The sequence below is a fragment of the Ambystoma mexicanum genome, chromosome 13, assembly GCF_040938575.1.
Source record: "Ambystoma mexicanum isolate Mex_15411 chromosome 13, UKY_AmexF1_1, whole genome shotgun sequence".
Taxonomy (NCBI): domain Eukaryota; kingdom Metazoa; phylum Chordata; class Amphibia; order Caudata; family Ambystomatidae; genus Ambystoma; species Ambystoma mexicanum.
Window position 1 is genome coordinate 86,795,752 of NC_090938.1, and position 21,395 is coordinate 86,817,146.

The window sequence follows — 21,395 nt, forward strand, 5'->3', positions numbered from 1 at the left end:
ATGGGTGGTACTATGACACTGTGGTACCGTAGTATAGTCTGGCTAATACCAGGGGACTTATTTCGAGTTTGGCCCAGCAATAAAAAGTGGCAGAAATTGTGTTACGGCACTTTTTATGGCAGTAAAAGTGGCAGAAATGTTGTTACTACACTAGTAATGGCAGTAATGATACTAAAGAAATTTTGACCACTCTGACAAATCCAGGGATTAGCGCTGAAGTGGAGAATTTACCTCCAGCATCATGCTGCAGGTAATTCCAAAAAGCGGTGGAATTACCGCTCACAGTATTTCCACCAAAATCTACATGGTGACCTTATGGACTCCAAAAATGATGACTAACACCACCCTACCACCACATTTAATCATGTGGTAAACCTACAATACCATGCAGAGGGTACAGTGACAAGTTTTGGCAGTAATTCAGTGGAATTACCACAGTTGTAGCTAGTCTTTCATATAACTCCTGGAAAAGAGTAATAATGCTTACCTTTATTGTTTGTCTCTCAATAGCTTTACGCTATTTTCCCTAGTGTCATGAAGTATTTGCCTGGACAACATCAACAAATCTCCCCAACTCTTTCTGCTCTTGAAAAGTTTGTTGAAAGAAGAGTGAAACTAAATCAAGAAACCATTGACCCCAATAATCCTCGTGACTTCATTGACTGTTTCCTCACCAAGATGGAAAAGGTAAGCCTGAATGCACTCTTTCCAAAGGTAGGATGGACGAAGAAGGCATGTTGATAAAATGATAATGTGGGAGTGTACCATCAAAAGGGAGAAATCAGATGTAGGGTCCCTTTCTGTGATATACTCTGATAAAAGTTGTGACAATAGTTTTGTTTGCTCTCTCAGCTGCCTTTGACATGCTAGATCACTAAATTCTTCTCTTTCTTTACTCTCTGCACATTAGGGATTTTTGGTAATGTTCTTCACAGGATTACTTCTTTCCTCTCAGGCTGAACTTATCCAGTTTCTTTGGTGGTGTCCAGTATTATTCTGTCTTTCCACTTCATTATAAGGTTCCTCAAGGCTCTGGTTTTGCAATGCTGTTTTTTCTCTTTGCGCTACTCCTCTCTGCGACATTATTTCCTTTTAAAATCTGTTTTTCCAATTCTACACAGATGACGCTCAAATGTTCTTTCCTTTTCATTAATTCATGCAATCACTTCATTCTACCATATGATCCTCTCTCTTGATCATACAGAAATATATGCTTACCCTTGCATCCTAATCCCTTTAAGCCTAACTTTGTCCTTCTTTCCTGCTACTTTGCCATCTTCTTTCTGGCCTCCTGCAATAGTTTCCTTTCCTGAACTCTTCTTCCACTCTCCATGGCAGTAGTTATCTTTAATCTTTCTTTATCGATTTCTTTGCATATCACAGCATGGCCCACTTAGCCTTACTTATTCTACAAAATAGCCCAAATAACAGACTGTTCCTTATCTTTCAGTCCACTCAAACCATTAATGCTAACTTATTTTGCAACTTGATTAGTTCTGTGCTCCTTTTTCATCTCATAGGACACACTCTGGCACCTTTGGATTCAACTATGAATTCCTCTATTAGTCCCTTATTATTTTTCATGCTCACACTGTTGTATCCTAGCATGGTGCTTGTCGTCTCTTCGATATTCCTTGTTCCGCTTGTGTGCAATCCTGTTTGTGCACTTTTTTAACACACAAACTCTGCAATTCTCTATCTGTACTGGTGTGGGCCACTGCTTCCTTGGCTATTTTCTTTATTCAACCTCCTCTTGGTTTCTTGTGTGACATCTGTTATACTGCTGTTATCAGAAATGTTCAATGTTCACTAGTGCAGTGCTTGGGGAAAGCGATATATACATTCAAACAAAAAATCTATGGCACAATTGGGACGTTTTCTGTATAAAGGTCTCTGTTGGCCAGCGTAGAGTCTCGTCCATCTCCAAGCCATCTAGTCAAGCCATTCACATGTACCCACGCACTGCATACACCCATTAAAAATAAATGGAGCTATTATGGAGAAATCCAGAGCATTGAGCTGCAGCAAGTAAAACGCCAACATCCAAACTGCACGTGAAATGGTACAAATGTGTCCTGCCATTAGTTTGGGGGTGAGCCTGGGGAGTTGGGATGGTGATTAGATAAAAGCCTACCCCCTTGCCCTACCCTGCGTCTGGTGTGAGCATTAAGAGCCCAGGAATGCAGCCATCATAAATCATGGTGGGGGGGGGGGGTGGGGAGAGAGACGAACGGGGAAGGATATTTTCAGCAAAGATGCAGCCAGTTCCACTCCATGGGAAAAGAGACAGAGAAAATGCTAGGCCACGTGTTAAAATGGGGAGAGTCACCTAAGGGTGTTAGGAGAAACGGGGTGAGCATTGAGCAGTGGAAAGGAATGCAGTGGGAAAGTGCCTACTCGGTTGAAGCATGAAAGGAATGCTAATGTGAATAATGCGAAAATATAATCAGTGTAGTCTAGGAAAAGGATTGCACAAAAACATGAAAGAGAAAAAGAACAGAAAATGATGAAAGAATGATTCTGGCAAAAAGATGAAATTTGTGGGCTCAATAACAGATTGGATAAGGCAATTAATATGGAAAAAGGCAAAAACTCTGATCGAGGAAGGTGGCAGTTCTTTTTAGCTAGTGTTATGAGTACGCCAAGACAGCCAAGGCTGGGGTGGGGGTGGGCTTACTCTATGAGATTGTTCAATGATCCTTAGATGGATTGCCAGAGTTAAAGCAAATTAGTGTTGCCACTGACAATTAGCAGTCCTACTTCACCAGGTAAAAGAGAATTATAAGACCCCAAATTTGCAGATTAACTTTCAGCAGACAGACTGGCCTTATTTTGTCACCTCTCTGCACTTTTGGCGCTCAGTCTCACTTTCACAGAACAAAACAGCTTTGCAATGTCAATCATACATACAAAATTCCAGAGCGGAATTGGTACTTGACCTGTATAAAGGTCTCTGTGATCCAACATAGAGGTTCTGCCCATCTCCAGAGTCCAGCCATTCGCATATACTCACACACTGCATACACCCATTAAACATAAACAGAGCTATTATGGAGGACAGCAAACAGAAATGTCTTACCTGAGAATTCAGCTGCAGTCAAGTAAAATGCCAAAATCTAAACTGCACGTGGAATGGTACAGATGAATCGTACCATAAATGTGGGGGTGAGGATGAGGGGTAGGGTAGGGGATCAGATAGGAGCCTAGCCCTCCACCTCCATCTCCTGATGCTGGTGTGAGCATTGAGGGCTCAGGAATGCAGCCAACACAAAACATGGTGGCGGTGTTGGACTATTTATGAGCCGAAGTATTTCAGGAGATTTCAGGAGATTTCCAGTGTGTAGTTTAATATTTGACATTAACACTTAATAATGGGGGATAGATTGAGTGGTCGATTTGCTTAGGCCACATAACTGCTGGCACAGCTGCAGCTGCATGAAAATGGTCAGGTTCAGAAAACAAAGCAAAATTAACAGCTGTACAGCAGTACTTCGCAGTGAAAACTCAGAGCCTGTGATGTAACAGCGCTAAGGGCCTTGAAATTAAACGCCCATTAATCGTGCAGAGCATGAAAGGGGAAGGAAGGATAAAAGAGAGAAACACACCATTAATAGGAAATTGTGCTAAGGGGAACGATGCTCAAAAGTCACAAAGGGGGTGAAATGGGTGCTGGAAAGTTCTGGCACGTGACATTGCCAGAGGTGACATCATGAAAAAGACTGCAAAATTCTCCAGAAATTTACAGAAACATATAGAGGAAGCCAGTGTTGAATGAGGGATTTTAAATAGAGGGAGAACAAAGGTGGCTAGTTTTTTTCCACATAGTTAGAGCTTTGGTGAGCATCATCTGCTGGGCTGCTGATCAGTGCAGCTGGGATTGGGAGCCTCAGAGTGAGTTTGTTGAAGGCCGTGATTTGACTCCGGGGCAGTGTCCTGGCAAAGACGGGCTGAAGCATATCTAGCTGCAGGAAGGGATATCGTGAGCCAAGGGCAAGACAGTCTTTCTGAAAGACAGTTCAAGGCAGGACTTAATTGCGTGTTGTGCATTAATAGGCAGACAAATAAGCAGGACCCCTCTGCCGGGTAATTGGCAGGGTGTCAGAATGGACACGAAAGGAAACACTTCCTTAATCATTAAAGTACCACAAGATTAATGGAGTAGTCTGTGTTCAAAGTCTTGGGTGGGGTCTTGTCCTTTCATGTAGAGGGGGGCATAATTAGATGAGCCTTCCAATGATAAATGGCGTAAGGAGAATAGCAGAGTACTGAAATCCTAATGCTTTTAAGTTGCTTTCATAACTAATGTTTATCACGGAGACCCTCGGCCTCACAGAGGGGTTTAAGAGAAAAAAAACACATATGCCTGAAATGCCATGCTAAAGTAAAATGCTTTCGTTCACATGTGCCTAATGGTCAATGTTGTATTGTAATTGTATTCATGCTTAACAAGTGATATGTTGAGATTGAATATATAATGTGCATAACAGTGAACATGTGTAGAGAGCCTTATCATGTGTACAGCCTGTCCTTTTTCTTGCATCTAGAGGTAAGTGGGCATTATGAATGAAAGGTACAGTACTAACCCTGATGATGCATACCTAAGGTCCTGAAGTATAATAAGATTTGCAAAAAGAAAAAATCATGCTATTTCCTCCTAAATACTTGGTGTGTTGGCCGGGAACCTTTTTGCTAGTGCATTAGTCAGGCGTGGCAATATTGTATTTGCGAATAATGTACTGTGCTTGAAGTGAATTCTAATTTGAGGCATTGTGAATTGCATGGACAGGGTACAACATGTCCGAAGTTAGTGTAGCAAACTTGCATGACTATGCGAATCAAAATTATTTGCTCTAGGGATGTGGTCTTCCGATACTATAAATCTATGGCAAGAACACTTAGTGGCAGAGATTGAAAAGGAATCACCTTAGAATTTATTGAATGAGGACAGAGTGTTGCACTTGTGTCTGGTCAGGCTATTGATTGCGATAATAAGAAATCCCAGAAAGACAGCATCAAGTGGTTGGGTGCAAATCTTTGGTTAATCCTACAGAGGGTATTGGATATTTGGGGTCATGATGAAAAAACCATGGAGATATATCAAAATGAATCGACAGAGTTATGTGAAAGGGTGATTCAGCTTCAAGGTGCCTCAGGCAAAGGGGGGGGTTTAACATTTTCACAGTTGCAGACTAGATGTAATGATTTGATAGATGAATTGCCACATTTAAAGCATATCCACATCCATATATGCATTGCAGAATGAGATGAAAGTTAAATGCGAGCAGGCACAAGTGTGTACAGGACACATTGAGCAATTAAAGGCAGAAATTGAACAGGTTAAGGTGGAAAGGGACAACCCCATGATAGAAATTGACTCATTACGTAAAGAAAAAAGACAGTGTTCTCAAGATGTTCAGTGCTTAGAAGATGACATAATCATATGATGTCAGAGGGCCACAGAAGTCTCAAAATAATCTCTGATTATAAGGAGCAAGTTGCTGAAATGAATGCATTACTCATGAATAAAGAGTGATCTAAATGTGATACTATTCAGGATAACACCGAAATGTTAAAAACACAGATGAGAGAATTAAAGGCACAGAATAGAGATTTATGAGGACACATTTTGTCTTAGCATTTTCAGGAGCTGCAAAATATGTCAATAAATGAACCTGCGCTAGGCCGGAATCTGGGAGCCGTGCTAAAAAAGGTATGACTGCCAAGAAGTGGCATCACAGGGCTAGCGCTAAGATATAGTTAAACACCGTGGGTTGGCATAGAGAGAAAAAGGAACTGTGTGAGTCAGCTGATAGAAGGTCTTTCATTGAAGGGAGGTAAATGGGCACAAAGGAGCAGATGAGAAGGGAATATGATGACCAGTTTAATATGAAATGCATAGATGCAGGGAATTGTGAAAAAGGGGCAGGCAGAGGTCCACACAGATTGCACAGCTATGGGCCATCACAAGAAAATGCAAGAAGCATAGACCCGGTTAAGGTAATAAGATCACTTAAATAGATTACAAGACCATTTACAAATGAATGAAACTTTTCAGGATCCACTGTCTACAATATAAAGCCATGCCTATTAAAGCTCTGACCTCTTTCTGTGTATTTGGGACAGACATATTAGAAATGCTTTGTATCCATTCAGGTGTCAGTCTTCTTCCCTCCTTCGACAGGAGATAGCCTAAATAGACGACTGTCATATTGACAATACTGAAACTTTTTCAATTAAGCCTTATGCCCATGGTCTGCTAGATGAATATGCAGCAACACAGTGCCTACTTTGCAAGCAACTTCAGAATCAGCAGCTAGAAGTAGATCATCAACGTACTGCAACAACGTGCAAGTAGAAGGTAACTCATTCGCATCAATCTGTTCTTTCAACGCTCTTCTATAGATACTTGAACTCTCAGTGTACCCTTGTGGCATAAGAGTGAATGTAAACGAGCGTCCCCCTTGCGTCAACACGAAAAAATATCTGCTTTCAAAATGTACTGGAATACTGAAAAAAGCATTTTTCAAATCCACGACACTAAAATGCACAGCCGAGGCTGGAATCATAGTTAGTCTAATCACTAGTATCACTTGTGGTAGTTTCTCACAGCATTCCTTTCCCCATCTATTCATACTAAAGCATCCCATGTATCACCCATCAATGCCTGATCATCTACAGTTATAATCTACTTCCATAAATCAGCAGGAAGGATCACGGGAAACAACATATCTATATCACCCAGCGTGAAAACGGATGAATGCAAAACAGATTCAATTTCTTTATAAAATCCTGTTGGATTCTTCCTAATATCTGGAATTGTTTTTCTAATAGTATTCACTTCCTGTCTAGAAAATGGGACATTAACAAACTGTGAGACATGATGTGCTTCAATAGTAGTGGCAGGTGTTCCTGCTGCAGTATTAGCTGGGATTTCTACCTTTGGAACAAATGTCGGAGGAACCTCCGTCATCGGCAATTTTAAAGTTGGAAAATATGAACGTCTATTAAGCAACAAGGCTAAATCAAGAAACAAAGTAGTCAAAGCAGTATCGGGCAAACATGCTCTCGTATAAATGACCATTAAATCTGCGGGACAACAAGCCTTTATTTTCATAAATTCATTCATCTTGTAGATACTCTACCATCACCTGTAACACTTTCATTTGCATTGCCGGAGCATGTTGCCTAAACGTGTCATGCACTTCAATGGGACAAATTATAACATCCGAAATCCATCTAAGAGGGTCTCTTGTGCAAATGCGCATTTCTTCACTCATTGTTTTCAATGGAGGAAGAAATTGTTTATGCACATATAAAGCTTCCCATCCATTACCATCCATTTAATCTTTCTGTAACCGATCTAGCTCCCTCTTAAACTCAAATACCTTCTCTACATGCTCATGTACTTTCTCCGCAGTGTCCCTTGAGCGGGCAAGGACATTCAATTCCCTCAACCCCTGTGGGACATTCATGTCCATCAAATCACTCCATATATCACCTAAATGTGTTCCCATCCGTTCTATCAAACTAGTCTGTTCGGGAATATTCCCTTGGATAGAAATCGCAACTAAAGCAGCTGATTCATCACCCTCTTCTATGTACTTTTTAGCCCACGTATAGAATTCTCTTTTTCTAGCTTTAGATACTGTACCACGAGTCACTATTCTTGAATCAGCTCCCGCCCCTTTATCCACTACAGGTGGAGCAGAACTACTTGGTAAAGAGAGTTCAGACAAATCTTGTTCAATAGGTAGGGGAAACAATACCGCTGGCGGTGCAGATGGAATCAAGGGAACAGCAACTGTCAGTAAGGGTGGAGGTGCAGGAGGAGGAAAAACAACAGGAAGAGGAAAAACAACGGGAAGAGGAGGAAATAAACGGGAGGAGGCACAACAAAGGGAGGAGGCACATAAGGAGTTGGTGCAGTGGAAACAGTTTTTTGTTCATTCAACAATGTATTGATTAACTCATCTGATGTATGAAAATCCTGAGACGGATATATCCTTTGCACATCAAGTTGGAGTGCCCTATCCATACAACTAATAGATTCTGACTGTCTCTGCTGATCATGCAATAGTGCTTTCTCAGCATTCGTCATGTGTCTATGTGCATTCATTTCTTTACTTCTGAGTTGCTGCATAGCTTCCTTTCTCCAATCTTTAACTGCATCAAATGCTGCAGGCCTAGCCTTTTTCCTCAACAATACAGATTCTAAATGCTCTAGGCAGGCAATTTCAAAACTACCATAAATGGGCCACTGAAGTTCGGAAACATGTCAAGTCTCTCTGCCAAATATCATTAAATTCGATAACTCCTAGGCAGTACTTACTATTCATTAAAAAAGCTGGTGACCCATCGAGTGGTGCCGGTGAGCCTTGTCCCAAAGATTGTCTATCTCTGTCGAATAATACCCTGAAACAGGATGACAATTTCCCAGGCATATCAGATCACTGGTGTTACCTGACGTTGTTTGTATTTGCAAATCCAAAGCTGCAATCAATATCAGGATTCCTAGGAATCGGGGCACGACTCACCTGATTTCAAAACAAAGAGATCCGATCGGATTTCAAAGAATCGTCATGGCTGGCGATTTTGATAAACAGGCTTCGATATGGGGACTCTCATCAGGATGCATTTCTAAACGATGCTCACAGTCCAGGGATCGGGTCGTGCAGTACCGCAGAGGAATCGCGTCTCACTTTGCAGGGGCCCCCGTCAATCTCCGATCCCAGGTCGGTAGCCTCGTCTTCATCTTGCGATGTGACATAAATCTTAAGGGTCCCTATTCGGGTGCCATCTGAAAGATCAAAAGAAATATTGAGGCTTCATACAACCAAAAATGAAATACGCCAGTCACGAGTTAAAAAGTACATGTACAGTTTATTGGTCAGATAGCTATCTGGTTCCCAACACCTCACAGTGTCTACCGGCAGACACCGTGAGGGGAGAGAGTGCTGGAATTACAAAGACACAGGTTTTTATACTTTTTTTCACAATCCCGGTTACATTGTCCTGCCCCTCTTTGTGTTATTCATTCATTTTAGGGTTCTTAGCCAGTTCACATAACTAATACAGATTCAAATAACTATACATTGTCCAAACACTAGACATGTTTTTCTGCACATACGATACAATGGTAGCATTTGTTTTCAAGCTTAAAATTAATTCAGTTTCAAGGAATGAACACACAGGTTTCTGCAAAGGCACATGGTTTCATCTATTCAACATTCTGTTCCACTGTTTGAACGAGGATGACGATATTGATACAGACTACAACTAAATTACTGTTCAATTCAACTGTAGTTTAGCTCCAACTTAGTGCAGGACAAATAATCCACTTCCAGCAGCCTCAAAATGTTTATCTACGTTGACACAGTACAAAGTTCATTTTTCTCTGCTGGAGCCAAAAACACAAAGTTTAACATGAGACAGAGAGCAGGAGTTAATCAAAATGGCGGATGACTTTAAAATGGCGGCATAGTCAGCCTTATACAGGTTCATTCAAATGTGATTTTCAATGCGATGCAAATGTGCTAAGGCCAATGTTCATTTCTAGGCGGTAATATGTGAAATACACTTTTACAGGCCTTGTAAAATTGTTGTTTTGTCCTCTCTTGTTCCCCTCCTTTGCCTCATCGCTCATTGAAACACCTGTGTATGGGCTCAATATAAATAAAATATCATATCATATAATTTAAGCAGGCCCATTGGGCAGTTAAACCAGTCAATAGTAAAACTTCAGAGGGAATCATAGGACAGAAAAAAAAGAAGACAGGAAAGTTGAAATTAGCACAGTAAAAAAGGGGGGTAAAGTATCATTCCACCTGCCCCTTTGCTTATCAAGAAGTCAGACGGGCTTAAGAAAAATCAATCCTGAGATCAGTAACTAGTCACATTTTCTATTCATAGTAGAGGAATGTTATGATCGTTATTTTGCCCCTATCACAGTAGAGGAGCTCTATAATGGGTTTACAATGGGAGATACAGGAGCACAGGCTACAGTAATGTCAAGGAAAATGTGAGATAGCATAAATGAATGAAATCAACATCATAGAAATAAGACAGATTGAGGACCCTGTGTATAATTTCAATGCTCAGGAAATAGCTGTGGAAGGTGCTATTGAGATTAACTTTAAGGTAGGGAAACATATATTGAGACAAGAAGTGATGGTCACACCAATTGAGGAAACAGCCTTCCTGTTCGGTATGAATTGTCTGAAGCACCTGTTGCCACTGAGGCAGTACTGGCCTTAGAACAAGAGAGGCGTTTCATCAAATGAGAAAGTGTTTAAACAAAAGCTTGGCAGAAAAGAAATACCAACATTTGCCATACAATATCAGCAAGTCTTCAGATTAGACAGCCTGATTTCGGACATGGAATTGTAGGGAGATGCAGGTTGAAAATAAAAATAGGATCCAAAAGCATCCTTCACAATATCTGGATCGTAAGTGGTACTAAGGCCAAATTATGTCTGGGAAATGATATGCACAGATTGAGTATGTTTCTAGACATTTCAATTCAGACTTAAATCTGGTCCAGACTGGGTGGAGCACCACAGAAATTTGAGAATAAAAGGCAAGCATACTGTTGTGCACAAATAATGCCATATGCAGTTGAGGTGAAAAATGATGTTACCATTCCTGCATTCAAAAGGCAGTTTACTGTATCATTGAAATCCAGAAAGAAACACCAAAGAACTGTTCACCATCCTCAAAGCGGTATAATTACCAATTCAAGCTCCTTGTGTACAAGTATACAAAATGCTTTGGCTAACAAGATAACAACTCTCCAGGTGAAGATTAATGACAAAAAAGACACCCTCACAGCCTCTAGGACCGGTACTGATGCCACTATCTCCAAGACTGGCACTCCACTACTTCAGACCACCTCGACTCCACCCACACCTCTGACCCCCTGCTTCCACTTTCATAAAGTATCCATCAAAGAAGTCAAAAAAGTTCTTCTTACCCTCAAGCCGTCTAATTGTCATGGTGACCCATGTCCAGCTCAAATCATAAAATATGCTGCACGTGAACTTTCTCCCTTCATCACTAAACTCATTAACGCCTCATTCAAATCAGGCACTATACCCAGCAACCTGAAACATTCCTGGGTCCTCCTTAAAAAACAAACTCTTCACCCATCTATCCCCACTAATTACCGCCCCATAACTACAGTACCATTCTTACTCAAAATCTTGGATAAAATAGCATATCTACAAATCCAGCATCACCTGGAACAAAACCGCTACTAGGAGTTCGACAGTCTGGCTTCAGACCTCAACACGGTACTGAGACTGTGCTCACAGACCTCAAGGCACAAATAGACGCACTGAGAGAAGAAGGCAAGATGGCACTCTTGCTACTCCTTGATCTCTCAGCTGCGTTTGACTTGGTAGACCATTCGATACTCTGCAACAACTTGTACTCCGCGGCCTGTTTCTCTCAGGAGACAGTTACCTGGATCCAGTCCTTCCTTGATAACAGGACTATGCGTGTCTTCTCTCCTCTTGCAGCAGTGGACTCCGCACCCATATCGTGTGGTGTACCCCAGGGCTCATGCGTATCTCCTACTCTGTACAACATCTTCACAAAGCCCCTTTTTTCGATGATCTCGATGGTCTAGGTATCACCTACATGAATTACGTCGATGATACAAAGATCCTCATCCTGCTGATGGGAGATTATGACAAGAATTTGGCCTTTGTGAACAGAGTATACCTCATCATCCAGGCATGGATGGCTTCTCACGGTCTATGCCTGAATGATGACAAAACAGAACTTCTCATTTTAGGTACCCCTTCCAACATCAAAAAACTAGGTCCAAACTATTCATCATTCACTATTGACAACAATAACATCACTGTGGCTAAGGTAGTCAAAACCCTTGGCTTCTACGTAGATTCCACCCTCACCTTCGGCAGACAAGTAAATGCTATGGCCTCAGCTGCATCCTACACTTGCAAGCTAATCAGAGCAGCCAAGCCTTTCCTTTCACCAAACAACTGCATCACCTTAGCGAGAGCCCTCATCTTATCCAAATTGGACTATTGCAATGCCCTCTATATAGGCAGCAACAAATACATTACGTCCAAAATTCAGACCCTTCAAAACAATGCCTTAAGAGCTGCCTAAGCTTCCCCAAAAATGCTCATATATCTGACCTCAGGAGATCTGTCAATTGGCTTTCTACGAAAGACAAGATCCTCCTTCAAACTGCATCTCTGACACATAAATGCCTCAACCAATCAGCCCCACAATACCTCTCAGCCAGATTTACTAGACAAACAGCCTCTCGCCCCCTAAGAAAAGTCAAATCTAACCTTCTATTATTAACCAGATTTAAGCGTACTAAATCCGGTGGAAGTAGCTTCCCCGTTAAAGCTGCACAATATTTGAACTACCTACCCCCTGCCTTAAGGGGACATCTACCCTACCCACAATTTGGAGCTAGCCTCATTTACTGGCTAAAGGAACATGACGTCTGACCTTACCTCATCTTCAACGTCCTAGCTTTATTGTATATATGTGACCTCATTGCTCTTGTTATATACATGTGTCTTACATTTATTCTTTGTATTTATTTTATAATACTTATCAACCTGCCTGCTGCTCATGCACAAAGCATTGTAACCAGAGCTGTACTTTTATTAATGTCTACTATGTAACATAAGCTTAACAACCCTCTTTATGCCTTCGCGCCCTTATACCTTTGGGTCTGGTGCGCAATACAAATAATAAAAACAAACAAATTATTCAGTCTGACGAATTTGTGTATCAATGAAACTATGAGACAACAGGGTATAGAATGTGAATACACACATTGAAGTTGGGGACAGTCCCATCTCAATACTAGTGGAAAAGGATATCAGGAGGAAAATTTGGAGGAAGGTATACTATTAGGGATGGCAATTCAAAAATCATAATCAACTGCAGATTTGAACAACACAATTATTGAAAATATTCCTAAAAGGTATGTCACTTTACGAGCAGAGATGTCTTTTCACCAAAATGCCTGGTGTAGCGGAAGTGACATCACATGGCACTTGACCTGTGATAACATCACAGGAAGTTATGTAATTTGATCCCGCCCCTAAGTGACATCAGGAAAGTGATGGCACACGACCTTCAGATGCGTCTAAAAACTGTGTTTCTAGGTGCTCTCATTTCAGCCAGATATAAGGTACAGACGGAGGCGATATTTGTCCACGATCACACATTTAGGGAATATCATTTTCCAGATTCAACATGGAGCCTATATGTAAAACATACATAATCCAGTACTTGTGACAGGGTAACCGAAATCTCTAACGCAGGCTACAGCTAGTGTATGAAACATTTATAGATCAATAGACACAGAGTACTCATTATCTGTGGTGTTGACGTGTTAAACAAGCCAAAAAAGCATGGACCTGGTGAAGCGTGCGCAGTCTGTTTACCCAGGAACAATATGCTGCACGAACAAGGCCTGAAAATGATATCATTGACCAGGATTTAGTATCAACAAGATCCCTTGGTTATAAATGTATCTATGAGTCAGCCACAACTATGATAGAAGAAACCTATTGTGCAGTTGTAAGTTGAGGCCATGTGCATTTATCGTTAAATCACCTTAATGTCCTAGGCATTGATGAATGACTCTTCTTCATTCTTTTTTAATGTGGTGAGCTATGTGTTGTGGGGGGCGGGGGCGGCACTTCCATCAAAAGTGGAGCTTAACTAATCTATGATTTGATTTTCAGAGCTCTATGTGTGAGGTGCGTTATTCAATGATCCCTCCCCCCCAGGACTGGCCCTTGGATGAAGCCTCTACAAAGCCTTTTCTAAGAAGGAGTTTGAGTGGGGTGGGGTGGGTCACTCCATGGCTCTCTCACTTCTGAGACTCTGTGCCCAATGCTCATTCTTTTAAACATTGTTTCACCAGAGCAGGGTCCTTGTTGGGTTTGCGGCCTCTCTCAACCATTCACATTACACTAGAATGCGTTCGAGGTGAGCAGAGCCCATGCTTCTTAACAAAGCACAGGGCACGCCACACCCCCGGCTGGCCTGCACCACCACACAATGGGCCTCATTACAACTTTTCCGGTCCGGAACGCAGTAATTCCGCGGTGGCGTTGTTACCGCCGTCACGGAAAACACCCACGGAAATGGACATAGCGGTGCCACAAGTAGCGGAAAACCCGTGTCCGCCACCGTCGCCACGGACACGGACCCGGAATTACGATGATCGCCAAAACCGGAAAACAGAGAGGCGGCCATCATATAAAGCACAATCCATTGCCATCCAGAGTCAGCACAAGCAGAATTCACACTGTGAGAAGCCAAAAGAGACCACCAGCATGTCTGCCAGGATTCCAGCCCAGAGGCAGCGCAAACAGCGCTTTAGTGAGGCGGAGCTAACTGTTCTTGTCGAGCACATAGTGGAGCATGCTGAGATGCTGTTCAGTGCCGATCAACGGAGTGCCACACAGCAGCGGAGGAAGGAAGTGTGGGCGGAAGCAGCACGCAAGTGCACCGCTGTGGGCGTGACTGTGAGGAGTGTGAAGGACTGCCACAAGTGGTGGGACGACCTCAGACTGAGGGTGCGGAACCTGATCTCCACACACCGCCAACGCAGCAGTGGGACAGGTGGAGGACCCCCTTCTCCACTGAGGCTGCAAGCATGGGAGGAGCGTTGCAGCAGTCCCCTCCACCTGGAGGGCATCCATGGGATCAGGGAGGCTGAGGCAGGAGTGAGCCCACCTGCAAATGCTGGTAAGTGCACAAACATGAATGCCATATGAATATATGTTGAGGGCAGGAGTGTGCCAAAGGACCCACTAACAACCCCCCCCACCCTAGGCAGTACGTGACTGGGCCAAAGGACCCACTAACAACCCCCCCAGGCAGTGCATGACTGGGCCAAAGGACCCACTAACAACCCCCCCAACCCTCCAGGCAGTGCATGACTGGGCCAAAGGACCCATTATGATCCATATGGTGCCCAATATCACTACCATGCATTTCAGGCATCAAGCAGATGCATGTAAATGACACTATTAAATGATCAACCTGTATGATGCATGTGATGCACCCATCAGGCACCACCACATAACTAACTGTATGCCCTCTGTGTCCCCACAGCCGTATCAAGTGACAGTGATACTGCACAACCGGCCAGGAAATCAGCTCCTACACGTGTCCAAGCCAGCGCCCCTGCCCAGGAGGATGCTGCCAGCAGTTCCGCATCGCTACCCCCAGTATCAACTGCAACACATGTGCCGGCCACCATCACCAACATCCCCACCTTCTCCACGATGCCTGATGCAACACAGGTGCCACAGGCACCCATCATGGCTACCCAATGCACCACAGAAAGCATCTGCACTGCAGAGGAGGCAGCCTCTAGTGACAACAGTGCCCCGGGAGTGCAGTCCGATACAGGGCCTCAGGGGGAGATGCCCACATTGGATGACCTGGAATCCTTCCATCAGCTGGAGTTCAGCCCCACATCACTCCGGAGTCCCATGAGGTCACCTACCCCCTCAATGGCAGAGCTAAATTCCCGCATGCAGCGGATGGAGGAGCAGCAGGCTACCCTCACCCAGTTGGTGGAGAGGCAGCTTGAGGAATCTAGGCTGCAGAGGGAGTGCTACAGCACATCAGTACGTTGCCTCTCAAGGTCCATTGGACGCTTTGCAAGCACAATAGTCACCCTGGCACGCCATGTGCGGGAGGGCAATGACAACACCTCGAGGATCATTGAGTCCATGTTGATTGGCCAACAGGCAAATCCTGCCCACATGCCACCTATTCCTGATTCTGTGCCATCTAACACCACCATCCCATCCTGCTCCACCACTGCCAGTCCACGGAGGCGCTCGAGTCGGCTGACAGGGCTCTCGGGCAAGGATCCACAGGCACAGAAGCGCACACGGAAGTGATGGCATGTGTGTCGGGCACTGCAGGACACATGTGGACTTGAAGGGTGTGTGGGGCGGGTAGGTTTGGGTGGTGGGGGAGGTCCATTAGGGGGTTAGTGTTTTGGGGCCTGGTTGGGGGTGGGTACGTTTGGGTGGTGGGGGAGGTCCAATAGGGGGTTAGTGTTTTGGGGCCTGGTTGGGGGTGGGTCCGTTTGGGTGGTGGTGGAGGTCCTTTAGGGGGTTAGTGTTTTGGGGCCTGGTTGGGGGTGGGTACGTTTGGGTGGTGGGGGAGGTCCATTAGGGGGTTAGTGTTTTGGGGCCTGGTTGGGGGTGGGTACGTTTGGATGGTGGGTGGGCATGGGTGTACAGCTTCCCTAACCATTGCACCTCCTTCCCTGTTGTGATTTAATCAATTTATCATCATTTGAAAAAAACATACATGAGTGGACATCCATCATTTCATTGGCAGTACAAACATGTATTTACTGGCATCACCATATCCATGAATTGCTGTGAATGTGCTGTCTCTCAAAATTAAATGCGAATCAGTGCATCCCGTGCCCGTTGTCCATCTAGTGGACCCCCAGGAGGTGGTTGTGCCATCCCATCCCCATCCCCATCTCCGTCTCCGTCACCATCCCCATCTTCATCATCTCCGTCTGGGGGCATTGGAATGTTCCTGCGCAGGCACAGATTGTGCAGCATGGCACAAACGAGCGTAATTTTACCCGTCTTCACTGGGCTGTACAGCAGTGATCCGCCAGATCTGCTTAAACAGCGGAACCGGGCCTTCAGTAGTCCAAATGTCCTCTCAATCATGCCACGTGTGCGGACATGTGCCCTGTTGTACGCCTCCTATGCCTGTTCCTTGGCCTCCGTACAGGTGTTATCAGCCATGGCGTGAGTGCATATCCAGCATCTCCTACATGGGATGAAGATGTGGGAGACATGTCAGTGTTTGTAGTATCATGTCTTCATCAGATGCAGTGCAATCTTGTGTCATTGTTCATTCATGCGTATGTGTCATGCAGTGGTTTTACTGATGGGTGTTTATCTTCTATGGCCATCATAGTGGACGTTGGCAGCTGGACATTGACCAATGCATTGGTGTGCATATGGCTTGTGAGTATGGCATTGTGCAGTGATGTGCAAACATGGCAGAGTCACTCCACAGTGATGATATAGTAGATGCAGGACGTCTCATGTACAGCCATCATGTGCATTGTGAGGGCAGTGTTGCATATTATGGGTGGGGGTTTGCAGTGGCTCCAGGTGTGTGTGCCAGCGGGACTTCAGGCTGTGTGTTTCAGGTGGCAGGGTGTGTACGGCCACACTGTGGCAACCTGTCGTGTGTTGCTTTGTGATGTTTGGTTCTGCTGTCTATTCAGTGGATTGGCGGGGGGTGATGCATGTGCAGTCGCAGCAGCCCACTCACATTGCTCATTGCCCTGGACACACACACACACCACTTCCACAGGTCCGGAGCATTGGCAGCTGTACTCACCCAATAGCCATGTGCTTTGTCCAGCATAGCGTTCCATGTACCGTGGCAATGTTGAATTCCGCAGTACCATTGAGTCATGAGTTGAGCCCGGGAAACGTGCGCAAAGATGTGTTATCACTTGCGTGGCATCACATACCATCTGTACATTCATTGAGTGGTACTGTTTCCTATTGCGGAACACCATTTCAATTGCACGTGGTACTGTCAGCTCAATGTGGGTGCAGTCGACTGCACCTATGCAATTTGGCATGCCTGCTATGGCATGGAAGGCCAACTTGGTGCCAATTACCTGGGGGAGGGTACGGGGTAGGGCAATCTGTTCAGACACATGGCGCAACAGGGCATCCAGTACCTGAACCAGGATTTTGGAGAAACAGGGTTGTGATAGACCGTGCAGCTCACCAACTGTGTGTTGATAGGTACCGGTGCCAAGAAAGTGCAGTACAGACACAACCTTCAGGAGGGGCGGGGGATGGTGGTGGGGGTGTCTATGTGGCTGCTGATGCCGTCCTCTATCAGGCCGGTGATGTACAGGATTGTTGGACGGTCCAGCCGGTATAATGTCCTGGGGTGAGGTTCCAGGGTGAGGCCCTGATGTGTGGTATTGCAGGCTGCCTGCGGGGTGGTGCCGGCTGGACAATGGGGTTTGCCATGGGTACAGAGTTAGCTGGTTGCCGCCTGCGCCTCCTACGTCTCTGCCTCCTCCTCTGCAACATTACTGCCATCATGTGCAGTGCTGCCTGTTGGTTGAGTAGGCCCAGTCCCAATGCTACTAAAGCTGCTGCCTGCATGGTTCTGTTTTGAGTTGGGCTGGGTGTGGCCCTTTAGTAGGCTCCCAGTGGCCTGCTGGGTCCAGCTGGGCTGATTTGGTGCACCTTTGGGCTGATTCAGGTCACCAGGCACTGTTTAACGTCATGTTCGCGGTGGCGGCGGTACCGCCACCGTAATCACGGTTTTACCGCCATTTTTCTGGCGGTGTTTCCATGTCCGCGCTACTTGTGATGCTCGCGGTGTTTCGTATTGCCGGTAACGGAGGGGTTTCCGTGCAGGCGAAGTTTACGGAACCTTTAACTCTGCGGTGGTGGTTGAAGGTGGTGCTATTTCCGGGTCCGCAGGTCATGATTAGGCGGACGTGGAAACGGTGCCGGTATGGTTTTACCGCCGCCGTTAAGTCCTGACCGCCCGACCTGTAATGAGGCCCAATGTCCATGATGATTATGCTGCTTCAGCAAGATTCACTACTCAAAGTGAAGGAAGTACATTTGTTTTTTAATTAAAGCTTAAATGTTTCACCTAGCATAGAAAGAAGGGGACGGTGCCTGTTCCCAAAATATACCAGCCACCAGTGTTGACTGGTGAGTTGTTTTATTGGAGGGTGTAAATATTTGCCACAAATATGCGATTGCAAACGAGCATAATGAGGGGGCCCAAACTAACAAAAACGGGTTTGAGGTGGGTCAGGGGAAATCTTCTCCCTCCCATGAGAAATGTTTTTGAATAATGGGTTAAAATGGTGCATTACATAGCACACTTTCTGTGAAAATCTGGGTAGAAGGCCAGACAGTTTTCAATAGGTTTTGTTGGGTGTAGGGTAACTCATGGGGAAAAAGTACAATAGATGCAAGTCACCAAAAGTGCACAAGCACATTTCCCAATGCATTGTCATGCCACTCCCTTCAATATATGCCAGTATAAAAAACGTTTTCATACTGGCTGTGCCCAAACATTTCCATGCTGGCTACACCAACCTATGCTAGTATTCCAATATAAGAACATACTCATGTTCGCATTGAGATGTTTTTTATAGTATCATTACTGACACTAGGCACAAAGCTGGCTCTGCCAATATTTGCCATTACTCCTATGTGAGAATATACTCCTGTTGGTTTGGCCATTAAAAGTGTCATGTCACAATAAGAACGCATTTCAAAACGTGCTCCAATGTGAGCCAGTCTAGACCCATAGGAACACTTTCATCCTTGCTTCATTATTGATGCTCAATTAATAAAAAGTCATGCTACAGTAAGAAGTATACAGGCCGCTACACCAAAACATCAGACTATTGAGGTAATACTACTTATCATGCTTGATTTATCAAAGATGCTGAGTAATAAATATCATGTCACAGTAAGCAATGGATAGACTGGCTGTACCAAAATGCCAGTCTAGCCAGGTAATACACATGTACTTGGCTTTGCCCGAAAATACCAGTAACACATGCAAAGTTGATAAAGGATGTGTCAAAAATGCTCTAGTGGGGACGGCCACCAGGGGGCGCACGGATGAGCTGCCTCCCCATGTAAGCTCTTCCCTCTAGGGCCCGTAATGTGAGTTGAGCCCCCACATTACGTCCCCCTCCCCGGATAATTTGGGGTGGACCAGACGTCTAAAGCCTCCCCCCATTGAACCGCAGAAAATCTGAATAAAATCAGATGCGTGTTTTGGGAGAAACCTGCATCTGAAAGCTCCGGCGGGCGAACGCGAGTAGGCCCAGTGAGCGCGGGCTTGCGCAGCGTGATTCTGTGGAGCCGCGGACGGGCTCCTGCTCCGGAGACGTCAAGGAGAGCTGCACGACATTGCGCCCTCTTCCCCGAACACCCCCGGCGGGCGTTCGGCTGGTGGCCACGACCCGCTGCATCGGTGAGTCGGGGACTTCACAGCGCTGGCCTGAAGAGCCCCCGTGAGGAGCCCCCCCTCCAGAACCCTGCCGAGGCACCGGATACGTCGCCCTGACATAGGAACTCCGGCCCCTACCTCCAGATATACTCACCCTGCGGCGGCCCCCCCATTCGGAGCAGCGCAGCACAGGGACTCCAACTCCTGTTGTCCTGGGACCTCCTTACGGCCGGAGTCACCGCGGCCGACTGGGGAAACGTGCCATAAAGCACCCAAGTGGAGCGTGCACAACCCGCTCCCCTCCCTGAAATGAACATACGCTGCAGAGCCTGACAATTCCAGATCACCTTGCGCAACGGAGTGAATCCCATGAGAAGAGACAAAAGGTGAGGGAAAGAGGAAAAGGAAAACTCCCCCCCTTTTTCTTTTTTCTTCTTCTCTCTGTCTCCAATTCTCGACATAAAGATTATTGATACCAGGCCGGGCACTCCTCTGAAGATTCTCCCGGCTGGGGGTGGTCACAGAAGCATGAGGTCCATAAATCCCTAATACAGTGGACCCCCTCTCCCAAACAAGGAGTGTCCCGGGCCTTGGTCTATTACGGACAACTCACTGGAAGGACAACGGTGCAGCCTCCTCACAGACGGAGGCGCTAAAGACCACTACATGGTACCAAGCACTCCCACAACATGCAAGACCAGCCTGGCCCTCCTCTACGTATATTGAGGCAGTGAGGACTGCCCTAGCACACCAACCAGGGGGCCTCCAGTTTTGGAGCATCCAAACACCTCCAATCACCTACAGTTAACACTGAGCTCTCAAGTATCTGTTCTTCACCCACATTGGGAGCTGCGCAAGGATCAGGTTGCTTGGACCCCCCCCCTGCAACTACTGACCCGTACTGTCACAAAGAGGGTAAGGCCCCCGATTTCGGGGCATGTGCCTCCTCTAGATTGACCCCCACCCTATGGACGCTAAAAGTAAGCTTGCCAAGTTCACTTACACTCCATCCTCCCCGACTCCTGATCAGAGGGAAACAATGTCAACAGAGCCCGGAGAGGCGGGTGCTGCCGCCACTAAAGGAGGCATTGCTTCCTTGTTGTCTGAGATAAAGAATCTGGGGACCAACTTGGGTGGTAAGATTGACAGGATCACCCAGAGAATGGACAACTTCGAGGAGAGATTGGAAGGTGTCGAGAACAATCAGGCCTTAATTGACACCCTTGAGGCCCAAATGGACTCGAGAATTCGTAATATTGAAAGGAGGGAGGAGGAGATATGCCTAAAAATGGACGATTTGCAAAACAGAGAAAGAAGGAACAACCTCAGATTTTTCAGAATTACAGAGTCCGAGGGAGAAACTGAAGATTCGC

The 21,395-nt window shown here is 45.4% G+C and overlaps 1 protein-coding gene across 2 annotated transcripts in view; it reads left to right on the forward strand.

Moving 5' to 3' along the window:
- The window catches only part of LOC138520910 (cytochrome P450 2A5-like), a 327,470-nt gene that overhangs the window by 148,577 nt on the left and 157,498 nt on the right, over window positions 1-21,395 (forward strand). For both annotated transcript variants that reach the window (XM_069633338.1, XM_069633337.1), the window contains exon 5: window positions 511-687. In XM_069633338.1, the coding sequence (XP_069489439.1) occupies window positions 511-687 (177 nt within the window). The remainder of the gene's footprint in view (window positions 1-510; window positions 688-21,395) is intronic.